The sequence below is a fragment of the Morone saxatilis genome, unplaced genomic scaffold (genome assembly GCF_004916995.1).
Source record: "Morone saxatilis isolate NCDOM2014 unplaced genomic scaffold, NCSU_SB_2.0 Contig17, whole genome shotgun sequence".
Taxonomy (NCBI): Eukaryota; Metazoa; Chordata; class Actinopteri; family Moronidae; genus Morone; species Morone saxatilis.
The window spans coordinates 22,473,665-22,487,564 of NW_023339729.1; the positions used below are offsets into that span (position 1 = coordinate 22,473,665).

The following is a 13,900-nucleotide window of genomic DNA, read 5'->3' on the forward strand; positions in this document are numbered from 1 at the left end:
GTGGGCATAACCTACTACACTGTAGTTATCAGTGTAGTAGGTTGTGTTGTAATTGACTGTAATTTCCAGTCAATTTCATTCAAATGTACACGCTTTGTGCGTATGGTTTTCATGCAGAATTGCTGGCTTGTGTATTGAATTCTTCTGCTGTGTCCTCAAGTAATTGCCGAACAGAGCCTCATTTTGCAGACTGGACTTGATTACCTGAGAAAATGAGAAGACTACACACCATTATCACACAAATAAGGGTTTGAGCCAAACGGCGTCATTGTGACCATAATTAGTCCGTCATCAATTATCTACCAAGTGCACTGCTGGTCAATTTTGCTTTCAAGTAGAACGAACTTATCAAAACTCAGGACATGTTGACATGCACAGTGTAATCTGGTTAGGCAATAGGTTGAAGTGTGCACATGGTTGAGTGTAATTTGATTTGAATATCTGGAAGGAGCCTTTTGTACTCTGGAACAAAGTAAGAGAAAGAAAAATGGAGGGACTTTGTTATGATAAATTACATCTTCATCCACTGTAAGCAGAGCATTGAAATCAAGTGATGGCGTATAGATATTTTATTAATACGGTCAGATTTTCTGTTCATAACTAACACAACTATATCAATAACTAATGAATAAAAGTATACACAAATAATGCTATGTAGAGTACTGTGTACAGTGTACAAAGCACCTCTCGCAAGATATATGAAAAAACCCAATTTCACGCAATGTCATTATCATACATTATCAACTAACAACATTATAACAAATGCTACCTATTTACAAATTACTCAGTATTGTCTCTACTTCACAAATGCTTTATTCATTCAGTAACCCTGCATCCACAGTGTGAGCACATGTAGAGGACAACAAACTGGATGTTCATTGTTTTATTCTAAGAACTACAGTATACTCTGCCAGCACTGGCAGAAATTGCTGCCTGCTGTCTAACCCTCGGAGTCAGGGTGGAAAAGATGTGATGCCAGTTTTAGTTTCCCAAGGCTATTCCAGCTTTCTGCTTGGATTTCCTGGTTTATTTACAGTGAAATCATATTTTATGCAAAATAAAACCATTGACATTTCACAAAATAAAATACAGATGCATACTGCAACGTATCAGAGTAGTTGGTGGCGTATCAATGTGCATGATCAAACCTTGTTTATGAAAATCGACATAGTAGCCAGAAGGCTGTTTGGCATACAAGTAGATTTACATCCCACTTCGTCATATGGTTGTTTCTAGGCCACAGTGGAAATGTAGAATAAATGGGTTGTAGTTTGCTGTTTTGACCATATTTACTAAAGTGTATTTTTCTTTATTTTCAGGTGGAGAAGGAACGAAGAAAAGACGGTCTTCCGTTGGAAGACGGGTAAGCTTTTTTTAGTTTAAACAGCATAAAACTGAAACCCTTCTGTGGCTTTGTTTTTTTCACACATTTGTAATGTACTTATGCCGGCTCAAACATCAGCCTAAGAAAGTCACACATACATTCAGCAATTTTTGAGAATATTTCCAGTTTTCCAGGTTTCCACCTGTTCATGAGTGGCGCTCGGAAATGGGGAGAGACTTTCCACCAAGCCACATAATTACCAACAAACCCCAAACCAACATACAGATTGCATCATACTGAAGTGTTTTCTCCTGTATAGTGTAGACTAGAATTATACTGTAAGACACCGAATGAAAGCAGGGCTGTGGCGTGGGTTTGGTTTGTGAACAGCTCAATGGAAAAACAAGCCTACCTCTGCAAAAAAAGTGCTCCATTTCATGCAAACATATTCAACAGCCTACAAATGATCGTATCGCTCTGTTAAATGGTTCATTTAATATGCAGAACAAAACTGTATTTGTGCAGTGACATATTTTCGTATTCACACAGACGAATGACATGGTGTGGTTTCAGTTTAATAGTATTGAAGGCTTCTGAAGAGGCTTTTAAAAGTCCTCCCCTGTATGCAGGCTATGTTGTTTATGTTGGTGAGTGAGGAGGTGTGTGACAGAGAGAGTTTGGGGGCGTGTGTTAGAGAGGCACAGAACCAAATTCCTGACTAATTTTAGAACTCCTTGAAAGAAAAAAGAGGGGAGGTCTGTCTTTCCCAGCTGTTTTTGTTCCTGCAGAAAAATGTTCAGCAAAATAGATGTTGCAGGGAAATCTCAACAATTTATGGTATTATCACAGAGCAATCTTTAGTTGTGTTTATCCCTCTTACTGATGTTGAATACATTTGTCCTTGCTTCTGCTCCTTGTTTGTGTTTCTAGAGAAGCAATGCCAGTAATGTAAAGACCCCAGCCGGTTATATATCTAAACTGGCTAAGTATGATCTCCACACTCAGGTGTTCCTTGCTTAGAAGTTTGTAACATAACAAATCCTGTGCAGTTTGGTTGACTTGTCTCTGTAACATGTTTGTACATGTACCTTATTTCTGAGTTATTGCATTAACAACATGACCGTATCACACAGCTTTGGCTATATGATCAAATTAGTTTAAGGTGCGAATTCAAAGAAGAGTTTTGACTAAATAGTGCTTTTAAAAAATGCTACGGCACTGTTTGATATTGCAATATATACAATTCTTGTAGTAAAAGTATGCCACCATTTTACATGTAACGGTTGGCTTAGTCGTTGAGGCTCGAAGGACATCACCATGGTGTCATCGGGGTTAGTTATCTGAACTTGGAAGTGGACACTAAAAACGTACAGAACAGAAACCCTCCACGAGTGTGGAGTTTAAGAGATCTGGTCATTTACCAGCCAGGGTGAGTCTATTGGAAATGTGCTATCAAATTGTATTATAAGACTTCTATAGGACTACCCATATCTGGGCCTTTGCTGCTTCGAATTTGACCTTTCTCAGTCTAGTCTAGTCTATTGAGTCCCCCAACCTTGTTCATCTGGTTTACATGCAGACAACTGTTGCTGAACAGTGTGGGAATATGGCTATTTTTAAGTCCAGGGAGATTACAGGCAAAGAAGCTTCGTAGTGCTAGTTGACCTCGGGACCTCCAGAGTTGTGGGCTTTGAGGCCTCTCGTGTCTGGGTTATCAGACACTTGGCAGGCTTGCCATCACTCTCTCCCAGCCTAAAGAGCAAAACAGGCTGCAGATACAGAGGTTAATGATATCTCTTTCAAAGTCCACAGTGTTCTGTCAAAATGGCTTAGCTCTCGCCTTGTCTCTTTAGTTCTTTCTACTCCACCGCAATCATGCCTGCTCCTTTAGTCTGTTAATTTAAAAAAATATATCTTCCTGACACCTACTCTATACCGTGGCACAAGTATTTCTGTGCCATGTGGCTTTAATTCAAATGTTACTCTTATTGTCTCCTGATCTCCTGCAAACACCTGTGACCTGAACTCTCCACTGGTCCTAACCTCTCCCCTGGAGCAGGGTTGAGGTCACTGCTAACATTGACTTTATTTGAGTTAGATCCAGGGGATCAAATAGCACCAAACATAACTTGTTATTTTTGTACTGTGGCAGTGGACAGAACCCTTGGACTACGGCTCAGTGGAACACTTGTTGAGAGGCTGAGTTTTTCTTTAAGGGCAGCTGCTGTTGAATTTAAAAAAAAAAGCAATGTTTCTAATACATATGACTAGGTAAATGCCCTCCTTCACCTTTTAAGGAAGTACATAGGAACCTGAGACCATGAACCATTACAGAGAGTGCAGCACATATTCCACTTTACATTACATTTACATACACTGAATCTGGATTCAAATATTGAAACTAATTAACTGTAGCAATATGTACATTTTAATTAGGTAGTTCTTTCATACACATTTTCTTTTACAATGTCATAATAATCTGTTTTTAATTAATTAGATAAGTGGCAATTCAGTGTAATGTTGAAACTGCTGACTTTAGAGTTCAACAACAATACTTGATATTTATCAACTGTCTGCCGTCGCACAACTGCAGACAAACTCATTTCACCTCAACATTTGACCCCTCTTAAACAGCTTTTTGCTGCTGTGACTAACACTCTTTGAAGTTATGCTGTTGGACAAGTTATGAATTAACAAACAATTAGAACTGCAGAGAGCATGGGAAAGACAAACACTTGTTATGTAATAGGAGACAGTGTCCCTCTTATCAAGTCAAACCCCACTGCCAGCTTATGTGTTGCTCTGTGTGTTGAAGTATTCTAAATCTACAGCAGGGAGAAAGAAATGGGTGGTAAACCATGAGGCAGTATGACAGTTGAATAGCTATAAATGGTTGAAAGAGTAGGTGTGTGTGAATTATAATAGACTGAAACTTATTGTTGGTGACATCTGCCTGCAAATAATGTCAACTGTTTGACAGCAGTGTGGCTCTATCTCATTAGTGTCATAAAATAAGTGAAGGGATTTTGTCGTTGTTTTACTTGTGCTTCTGTTTGTGCATCTGGTTCACTCTGTGACCTCTCGACTAGGATGTACACTGTGACTATATAGACCTCAGTATTCATTCATTTGGCAGTTGCTTTTGAAAGCAGGAGCAAGGAACCAGAGCAAAAAGTGCATCCCTCACAAACGTGCAAATAGCATACAGTACTACAGTACAAATGTTTGTTTGATCTATGTGTGTGTTAATCAGGTTATGTTTACACTGAAAATTAGATTTTATGTTTTTTGGACGGTGGGGGTGCTTATTTCCACAGTTCCTGCCATTTCTATTCTACCAAGTTGCGTCCAAGTTTTTCATTACCTATAACATCATTGCATCAGTATCTGCAAAGAAAGAAAATAGCTCTTGCAGTTAGTGGATGTCTTTGTGTGTAATTGTTGTATGTTGCAAGCTCCTCTTACCAGTTGTGGATGATTACAATGTAGTTTAGCCTGAAGTAAACTGTTGTTTTACATGATGATTGAGCAGATCGTGTCTGTTTGTCTTTGCTATCTTAATGCTTATTGGGGCAAAAATCAGCACCTGTTGATTGGCCATAGCAGAAGGAAGATAAAGGGTTGCTTGGGGGTTTTTGGTTTTTTTTTCAGTGCCCTTTTCATTTCCGTTTTCTCAGCAATGGCCCCCTTTTTCCTTCCTTTTCAGCTGACTACATACATAGAGCGGCTGCTCAATAAGTAATACATGTCAGTAGAACATTTTGGCACAGGTGGCAAGTTAACTGTATGTGGAGTTCGATGTAAAATAAAATACAACCAGCAAACGTCTGCAAACTATTTTTAGCTTTCCTCTGCTGTAAAGACTCTTCTCTGAAAGCTACAGCACCACTAGTTCTCTTCATACAGAATTAATAGTGCTTGATGCATACAATTTTTCAACAGTTCAGTATGTAAAGCTTGCAATTTGTCTTGCAGAAGTAGACTAGAAACAGTAGATGCACTTCTCAAAATAAGATACATGTCTTTACACCACCCTGACCTTCCTGTAAACTGTGACTGTCCACACTGTCAACAGATTGACCTGAGATCAGTCTGGACATCAAGCTGGCCTCAGCAGTACTGAAGTTGCTCTTGATGGTGGCGTATTTTGTTTTTACAAAAAATAGCCATGCTAGAAAGCAAATACATTTGCATTGGCTTCTATTAAGCTGTAGTCTATACATTTATACAAACAGGTAATTATATGTAGGAATGTTTATAGGAAAGAGGGTGGAAGCCGCTAGAGCATTATAAATGAGATTGGCATATTAGATTGCAGCCTTAACAGGAAATTTCCACTCAGAACATTTCCTAACATTTGCATTGATTATATAACCTTGTGTATTGTACTTCTCCTTGTTGTATATGCATGTTCATCACTGGAAGTCCATACAGCACTGCCCTGTAATATAAATTACATATGTAAAATATTGGGCATGCTTTGGACATGAGGCTCAATTAATCTTGGCCGAGAGCAGACTACTTCAGCATTGAAAGGTCTTGTTATTTTTGTTGGACTTTTTCCCCAAAGTCTTTCAGCACAATATACAATCACGAATTATCATTTTTAGTGAACAGAAAACATGCTTTTAGTCTTTGTTCCTTTTTTAGAATGAGACGTTAAAGCAGTTTGACAGGGATTTGGGTGTTTTTGTAATAACAGACTCATTGTTCCACATTCAGTCATGTAAATCCCATTGCTGCTTCCTTCCAGTTTAGTTGCTTTATGAGATGTCCCAGCAGTGGGACAGTGTTTCAGCAATCGTATATCTCACCACAAAACCTGCATGGTTCCTTATTCATACTGTAGTGTAAACTGTAATCAACTATTAGTAATTTGCACAATAAGACCTTCTTGTTTTAATGTTTTTACAAAAAAAATCATGGTTTTAAAAAAGGGAGATCAATGAGTTAATTAAACAATTAATTTTCAACAACAAAAATCAAGATGATAAGCCAAGGCACAGCTAGTTTTAATGACAAACATACAGACAACAAACGAAAGATTAAAGCCAGATATGCCAGGACAGGATTTTTTGGGGTTTTGGTTAATGTGGGTTTGATGCTACTTGTCTTGATTTACTCTTTAATTTGGCAGTAGCATGTCTTTTTCTGAGCTGTTTTTGCCAAGATAGGTGGCTTCAGGTAAGGGTTAAATAACACACAGGACTCTATTGCATCCTGTGTAGCACTCATGAAGGCACATCAATGCTACATCAGTAGCAATCCAGTATTTTAAATGGGTGATCTAGGTCAACATTTTAGCCACGGCCCTTCCTCTTGCTTGTTTCTGTTAGTCGGCAGCTGTGTGAGTCTTCTGTCAACTGGGTTCAGTCTTGTTTTCATATATGCACACACATACATGCATAACCCCAAATCAGCTGCTGCTTCCCTGCTTTAAGGCCCCCCTCATTAGCACAGGATGTCACACACATCATCACCAATAAAAACACGGTGCGTCTCCAAAAAGAGCTTCTAGAGAAAGAGAAAAGAGTTTCCTGTTTTAAACCTGAGTTGTGGTTGGTCGCTTGTATTCAGCATTGCTCACATGCTGTGCAAAGCAACATAGATTCTATATGCACCTGCTATGCTGGTCTACAGTGGGAAGTCTTTTATATGACATTGATATCGGCCTGTTGAGGGGGAAGTACATTCAGGTGCTAAAAATAACTCATAACTGATTAAAAATAATACTACATCCGTACAAATTTTGTTAGAAATCTTCGATCTATGAACCCAGTTTCAAAAGATAGTGTGTTGTCGTTTAACCTGATGTAAAATCTTACACGTGAATACATTGGTACATACATCTTTTGGACCATAATCTAATCTAGAGAGAAGCTAAAGGGGCCTTTTTTATAATAGATTCCCATGCAGCCTCTGAACTCTTAGTCTTTGTGTTAGAACGCACTACATTTGACACATTCAACAAAACTTGTGTGTTTCCTAGTTGCAACCTTCAGCCGAATGTGTAATTATTTTCATATGCAAAAGACTTCATTTGATTATGATCCATGACCTCGGGCACTTGCCTCCCCTCTTCGTGTGATAGTCATCTAATTTCTGTGCTGGCATGATCCTAGTCCCTTTGTTAGGCAGGGAATAAGTGGTTTGTGAAGCGGCCTGTGGCAATAATAGTTCTGACTGTAAATTCATCCCTGTGAACTGTCACATGCTCTGTTGAAAAAGGGAGTGTTCTTAAATATCCAAACATAAATGTTTTTCATCTTATGTTTTTTAAGCTTTTAGTGAAAATGATTGAAGTACTGTGTTTTGGCTTTATATTTTCTTATTTTTCTCTCCACCAGCTCCTCTCCATATGCACGGGAGAATGGGAGGCCCTTGCATTTTCAGCCCCCAGTGCTGGAGTTTGGGACACAGTAAGTACTGCTCTCACTTCCTAGTTTAATTTAACGTGCCTTAACAAGCATGGATGTTATTCATAACGTGTTGAGTATGATGAAACTATTAAACGCCCAGTAACAAAATGTACTTCATTTTGTCATGTCAGCCTTGAGTGATATGGAAAACTCCACTGACTTAATTTAACCTGAGTTAAAATAAGACGATGGCATCATAGCAAGTGAGTTGTCGCTGTGATGATTGCTACAGAAAGGGAGGATTTCATAAAGCAAGGGCCCCTTCAACCTTAAAGAACAGACAGGATATCCAAGTATGGCAGTAAGCTCCCTTTCCCAGCATCCAGATGCATACTGAAGAGGGTTGACCCCAGTCAAAGGGGTCAAGAACTTCACTGTTTGCCTCCATGCTCCCAAAACAGCCAGAATATCAGATGTAATGCTGTGGTTGGACGGCATTCAGCATTGCTTCTGTTAAAAGTCAGAAGCAGCATCTATTTTTGAGTGTTTTGTATCTTACATTTGGAATGCAGAAAGCAGGCAAATGACCAAAAATCCTAATAGTATTGGATAAATGTTTGGACACTGTTCTCATATTCCTGTTTTGATCTCAGCTAATATTTCAAAGTTGACAAATTAGTTTTCAATACCGTATTGAAGTTTGGTTCCCAGCCCTAGTTCAGTTACACAAGTAATCCTGAAGATGTGACTATAGAAAATTTGTGTTAGGACTATTGGAAAGCACTTATCAAAACAATGACAGATTAAATTAATACATTTTAAATTCTAAATTAAACTTTAAAAAGTAAGCTAAGTGTTCAGCTGATGTGTGTAACCCAACAAGACAAAAATAAACCGATATGAATGTTACATTGACTAAATTAAACTGAACAGTAAATGATCAACCACAGCATTTTATCTGTGTTAGGTTTGAGCTCAGCTGTCTGGCTTGCTGGTGTTTATTGATGATTTTACAGCCATTATCTGCAGCAGACTGCACTTTGATGTGGTTAGAACGCAGTGTGACAATTAATCAAAAAGACACTGTACACTGGAAAGAAAAAGTAGAAACTATTTAATTAGACTACTCCTTAAGTTAATATTCTGTTTAGCATGCAATGCATTTGCTTAAAGTGAAAGTGAAGTCACAAGTCACAGACTGTCACAAACAAACAGGAAGTGAAAGACATTTTCAGTTGAGGCTTCACTGAACATCACAAATGAAGATGTCTAGAATCTAGACTTCAGTGTTTTACTCTGCCTAAATCACAACAAATGACTTATTCTGTTGAGTACTCGAATTATAGCTAAAATCTGCACTTCTATATTTTCTTTTTCTTCATTTTTTTCATGAAAATGCATGAAAAATCCCACTCTAATTACATCAGGGTTCCTCCTCAAGCAAATTTTTTCTTGGTGTTTCACTGTGTCCACCTCTGTTAAAGCACAACACACTGACTGTTAACCTGATCTCGCACATGCATAGCTTCTCTGCATTGACCCAATGGAGAAGGGGAACATTGTGTAGATATAGTTTGCAACAAAGATAGGATCAGAATTTTCTAGTGATAGCTTAGCATCTTGATATCATTGCTGATAAAGACACGCGAAATATCAGAGGACGTACATTGGGCCTTCTCAGATAAAACAAAAACCCATGGAAAGGAAGAAACACGTTGCGCCAACATGTTGTCATTAAATATCTTTTGAAAGTTTTCAGATCAGATTCTGCTGTATGCTAACCAAATATGTGCTGTCCCAGTGGTTAACAGCAACATTGCAAATATTACAAAACCTTGCAGACAAGACAAGTACATACAAGTGCTTGGTTAACATTTGCTTATTAGACTAAAGGGGCAGATTGGAATAACCAGTACTTCTAATAGGACTTCTAGCAGTTTGTTGTTACATTCCAAAAATAGTTAGATAATAGCGTGAAAAAAAAAAAACGGATGTGTGTACATTCCACTTTAAAAGGTTATGTATTGAGTGTGAACACAAACACAACCAGTAACAACTTTACAATATAATGAAATGCAATACAACGACATAAACTGAGGCATCAAAACACAACATAAACATGAACCAGCACCCCTCAGGCACAGACTCAACTAGCACTGAACAATAACAACTTCAAAGTAGTAGTATTTGTTGCAGGGCTGCAGGATTGGATTTCAGTAGTAGAGGTTACTGTTACTACCCTTAGTATATCCAAAGGAATAAAACTATCATTACATTTGGCCATACATGCACATTGCAAGATTACCTCTAAGACCTAGTTAACTTGTAATTAAGCCCACATGAAAGTATCTCAGATCCCACCTCAATCAGCCATATAGTATATGGTTAGTGTCACACCCATCATAAATATTGATACACATTTAAATCACCATGTTATATGATTCCCCTTGTGAGAACACAGCAGTTGGAACATGAGGGTATAAACAGAGATTAGTATTTTAATTGAATTGGAAATGTAATTTAATTAAGTTGATGTGCCTGTGGAAAGGGTAGGGTAAGAGGTATTCATTTGGTTGCCTTAGTTTGGGTGTGCTACCAGTCAAACAATGTTGAATAGTAACATGTCACTGTAATAGATTATAGCAGAAGTGGCCAAACCCAGAGAGCTAATCTCCGTGCTCATGTAACCTAAAGCCTTTTCATAGCCGTCATTATTTCCTTATTTGTATATGTGGTTTTACTTCTGACACCCTGGCCTTTCTCAGATTAAACATGAAGAGCTCATACTTGTTACCCATCTGTTGACAGAGCAGCAAATGGCTGATTATCCTCTCATAGCTTTTCAATATTGACAGAATGCAAAACACTAGTTATTCAGTGACTCCCAGGACTTACTGCACTGACTGAATTACCAGGCTAATCTCAAATTTGTAAAGACTGATGCACATGGTGGATTAAAGTTTCATCTTCCTAGTTTTGATCTACATATTAAATGTGACCTAAAATAATTAAGATGTTTGTTCACATTAGTTTCTGTGTTACACATAGTATATATTATTATATTGCAATATTTTCTTGTTTGGTGTATTTATATATAACCTTAAATTTATGGTCCTGGGACATGGAGAAATGTTGCTTGCTAAATTTAACATTAACCACCACAACCACCCCAAATCTAATGGATTAAATGAGCAGCAGAAGGATCAAATTTAGTCGAGCCTCTTTGAATAAGCTAACTCATAGAAAATTGTGTCAACAATTTGGTGCTCTTAAAATGTGGGCACCACATTTCTCAGCTGGCAGTGGAGCTGCCTGGGTAAAGGTTTCGTTGAGTGTGTCTTATTTAGGATGCTGTTGCGTCTTGTCTTTGCAGGTCGTTGGGGCTGGCAAGAGCTGAAACCATATATATACACAACCCCAGCCAGGAAGTTCCTGTGACACTGCTGTCAATGTTTACATCCAGCAGGCATTTTTACATACCTTTCTTTCACAGAAGAGTAAGTTCAGCTGCACAATATACTTCTAAGTAGTAATGTTAAGTTTTAATTCCTTTCTCAGTTGTGTGTCTTGTCTTTGTATCATTTCTGAAGTAACTTATCTTGTGTGCTCTCTGTCCCTAGGTGATCCCACCCAGAGGGAAGGCATCTTTTAAACTAATTTTCCTTCCGTCGGAGGAGGGCAATGTAGAAAACACATTATTTATAAACACATCGGCCCATGGGCTGCTGTCATACCAGGTCAGTTCCATTAATACACCTCATGTATGTATGGATGTATGGATGGATGTATGTATGGATGGATGGATGGATGTATGGATGTATGGATGGATGGATGGTCTCAGACCATGTTCTGTTGGGATAATAGTGAACCGTAATGAAAGTGTACCTTCTCCTTTAGCTTTAATCTCCAGATTGTAGAGTGAGATATGCTCACATGTTGGTTGTGTTACCAAAAAATGTGCCCTTGGAATGGCAGAGTTTTATAAATCAAGTTTAACTCCTATCAAACCTTGTTTTTCTTTAAAAAATTGCGATCCAAAATAGCACCAGACCAGACTGCTACTCAGTTATAGCTGGCATCCACCATGTTTGTTTCATTTCTCATCCCACATGCACATGCGCATAAACAAGGGAAATAAAAAAAAAATATTGCTTATGCTAATAGAAAGTCCTTTTTATTAACTTTTAAAAACACGTATCTCTATTTATTGTATGATCAGAACCTGAAAAGTAAAATCTATGTCACAGAAACGGTGGTGTTGTATTTGTTTAATATTTTTTCAATACTTCACTATTGCCTCGAGCTAAAAAAACACCCATGTTTCACACAAGTGGTGCTTTTGTTCTTATAGCTTTTGTTATGACATTGTAAATGTTTGCTTTTATGCTCTTACTTCACCTTAGTACACCCATTTATGTTCACTCTGTTACTAGAATAATAAAAATGCAGTCTGGAAATGTGCATTCACATGCTTCAAACTGCTGTATCATCTGGAATTATTTGCACACAGACACTTGGACTCACAGACACTCAACAGTGCCACTCCCTTCACATGCTTCAAAGACATGTAAATGTTTCAGTCATCCACTTGTTTTTGTATGTGGCCAATGACACAAATCTTTGACACATTCTTCTCAAACATTTGCTTGTGAACTATTTGTACAGTGTTAGTCATTGAAATATGCTGCCATAAAATGATGTTATATGGCTTTGGTGCTCAGTACGACTGTAAAAAGAAACAACCGCTAGTTAGAGGATGTACAGTTTCATATTTAAGTTTCTTGGTGTTCAGAATCTTTATTGCTATCTTTAGTCAGTAGTGTGTTTTCAGTCTTACGCTGGCCCCATGTAGCTTTGGAAGTCCTCTTTAACCTACAAAATATTGTTCGCAACTTCGTTTTTGTTTTATATTTCTCACCAAAAGGAAGGTGGATGACAGTTGGATATAATATTTGTTTGGAAAATGCTACATCCTTTGCTACATTATTGGCAACTTTTTCTTCATTCATAATCCACAAAACATCCGCTACCATGTTACAAACTGCAGCAGAAGTTCAGCCCAGGTCCACTAAATGACACTACTCCTTTTGTCTGCTTGTTCACTGCCTGGCCTTAATAAAATGCACGTGGTGTGTAGAGAATCCTTTTTTCTAAATTTTAACTGTTCCTTTTCCAGGTATTTGGTGTGGGAGTTCACCGGGGTTCATTAAAGTCTGTCCAAAGAAAGGATAGTCTGCTCATATTCCCTCACATCCAGAGCATTAAGCTGACCCAAACTCAGGTATGTATTTAAATGTCTTGTTTGTGCAGGCCATGCATAGTAGTGAGTAACAGTTCATCATTGGAAACAGCTGATTTCCCCTTTCCTGCCTGATAAATAGCCAGCCACATACAAACACACAGAGGCTTTGTGATATACACTGACAAGCTCTTGCTGTCTTGAAATTACTGAATGTGTGTGCAGTCAGCATGAAGGACGTCACCAAACAATCACTTTTTTTTTTCTTGCTTAAAAAAACGTTTGCTTGTTGTGTATAACCACAAACACACCATTTGAAATTCTACAAGCTTTGTACAATCATTAATTTGTACACAGGTTTGAAAGGCATGAAAAAACACAAAAACCAACGTCAAATTAGTGCACGCATTAGTTTTAGAAGTGAGCCAAAGCATTGAAAGTGTGAGCAGCTATGCGCTCGCCTCCACAACAGGAAGTGGGGTGGCAGTTGCAAAATGTCAGCTTGGCCAAGTGCAGAGAGACTTCGGCTCTCATAATCACTCAAACTGCTGCTTATGCTGAATGCAGCCTTTTGTCCTCTGAGCGACCTCACCGTTTTAACATATGGTTATCCACGTATTCAGTATACCTCCTCATAGGATTCATTATCAATAGGTGCACTACAAATTCATTTCTTCTTTTTCTTTTTTAATTCCACCTTTTGCTACTGTCATTTTTTTTTGCTGTTGTGCCGTTCACTTTTATTTGTACAGCACTACAACACAAATCCAGTTGTTTTTAAATGTGCTGAATGAATAAATAAACAGTATTAAACAGTATTTAAACCATATTTAAACTATGCTTAAAGATTTCTGGAGTTTAAAACCGAAGAGTGTTCAGCTGTCTGTGTTTGCAGACCTGTGAGTGTAGACACAGACGTAGTCATTATTCTGCTCTTTTTAATTGGCTCAATAAGGGACATAATAATAATAATAATAA

General features: G+C 38.0%; 1 protein-coding gene across 5 annotated transcripts in view; it reads left to right on the top strand.

Annotated features, from left to right (window-relative positions):
- Positions 1-13,900, top strand: part of tmem131l (transmembrane 131 like) — a 29,953-nt gene that overhangs the window by 3,634 nt on the left and 12,419 nt on the right. For all 5 annotated transcript variants that reach the window (XM_035660185.1, XM_035660186.1, XM_035660188.1 and 2 more), the window contains exons 3-7: positions 1,320-1,363; positions 7,672-7,743; positions 11,057-11,180; positions 11,304-11,420; positions 12,860-12,964. In XM_035660185.1, coding sequence (XP_035516078.1) covers positions 1,320-1,363; positions 7,672-7,743; positions 11,057-11,180; positions 11,304-11,420; positions 12,860-12,964 — 462 coding nt within the window. The remainder of the gene's footprint in view (positions 1-1,319; positions 1,364-7,671; positions 7,744-11,056; positions 11,181-11,303; positions 11,421-12,859; positions 12,965-13,900) is intronic.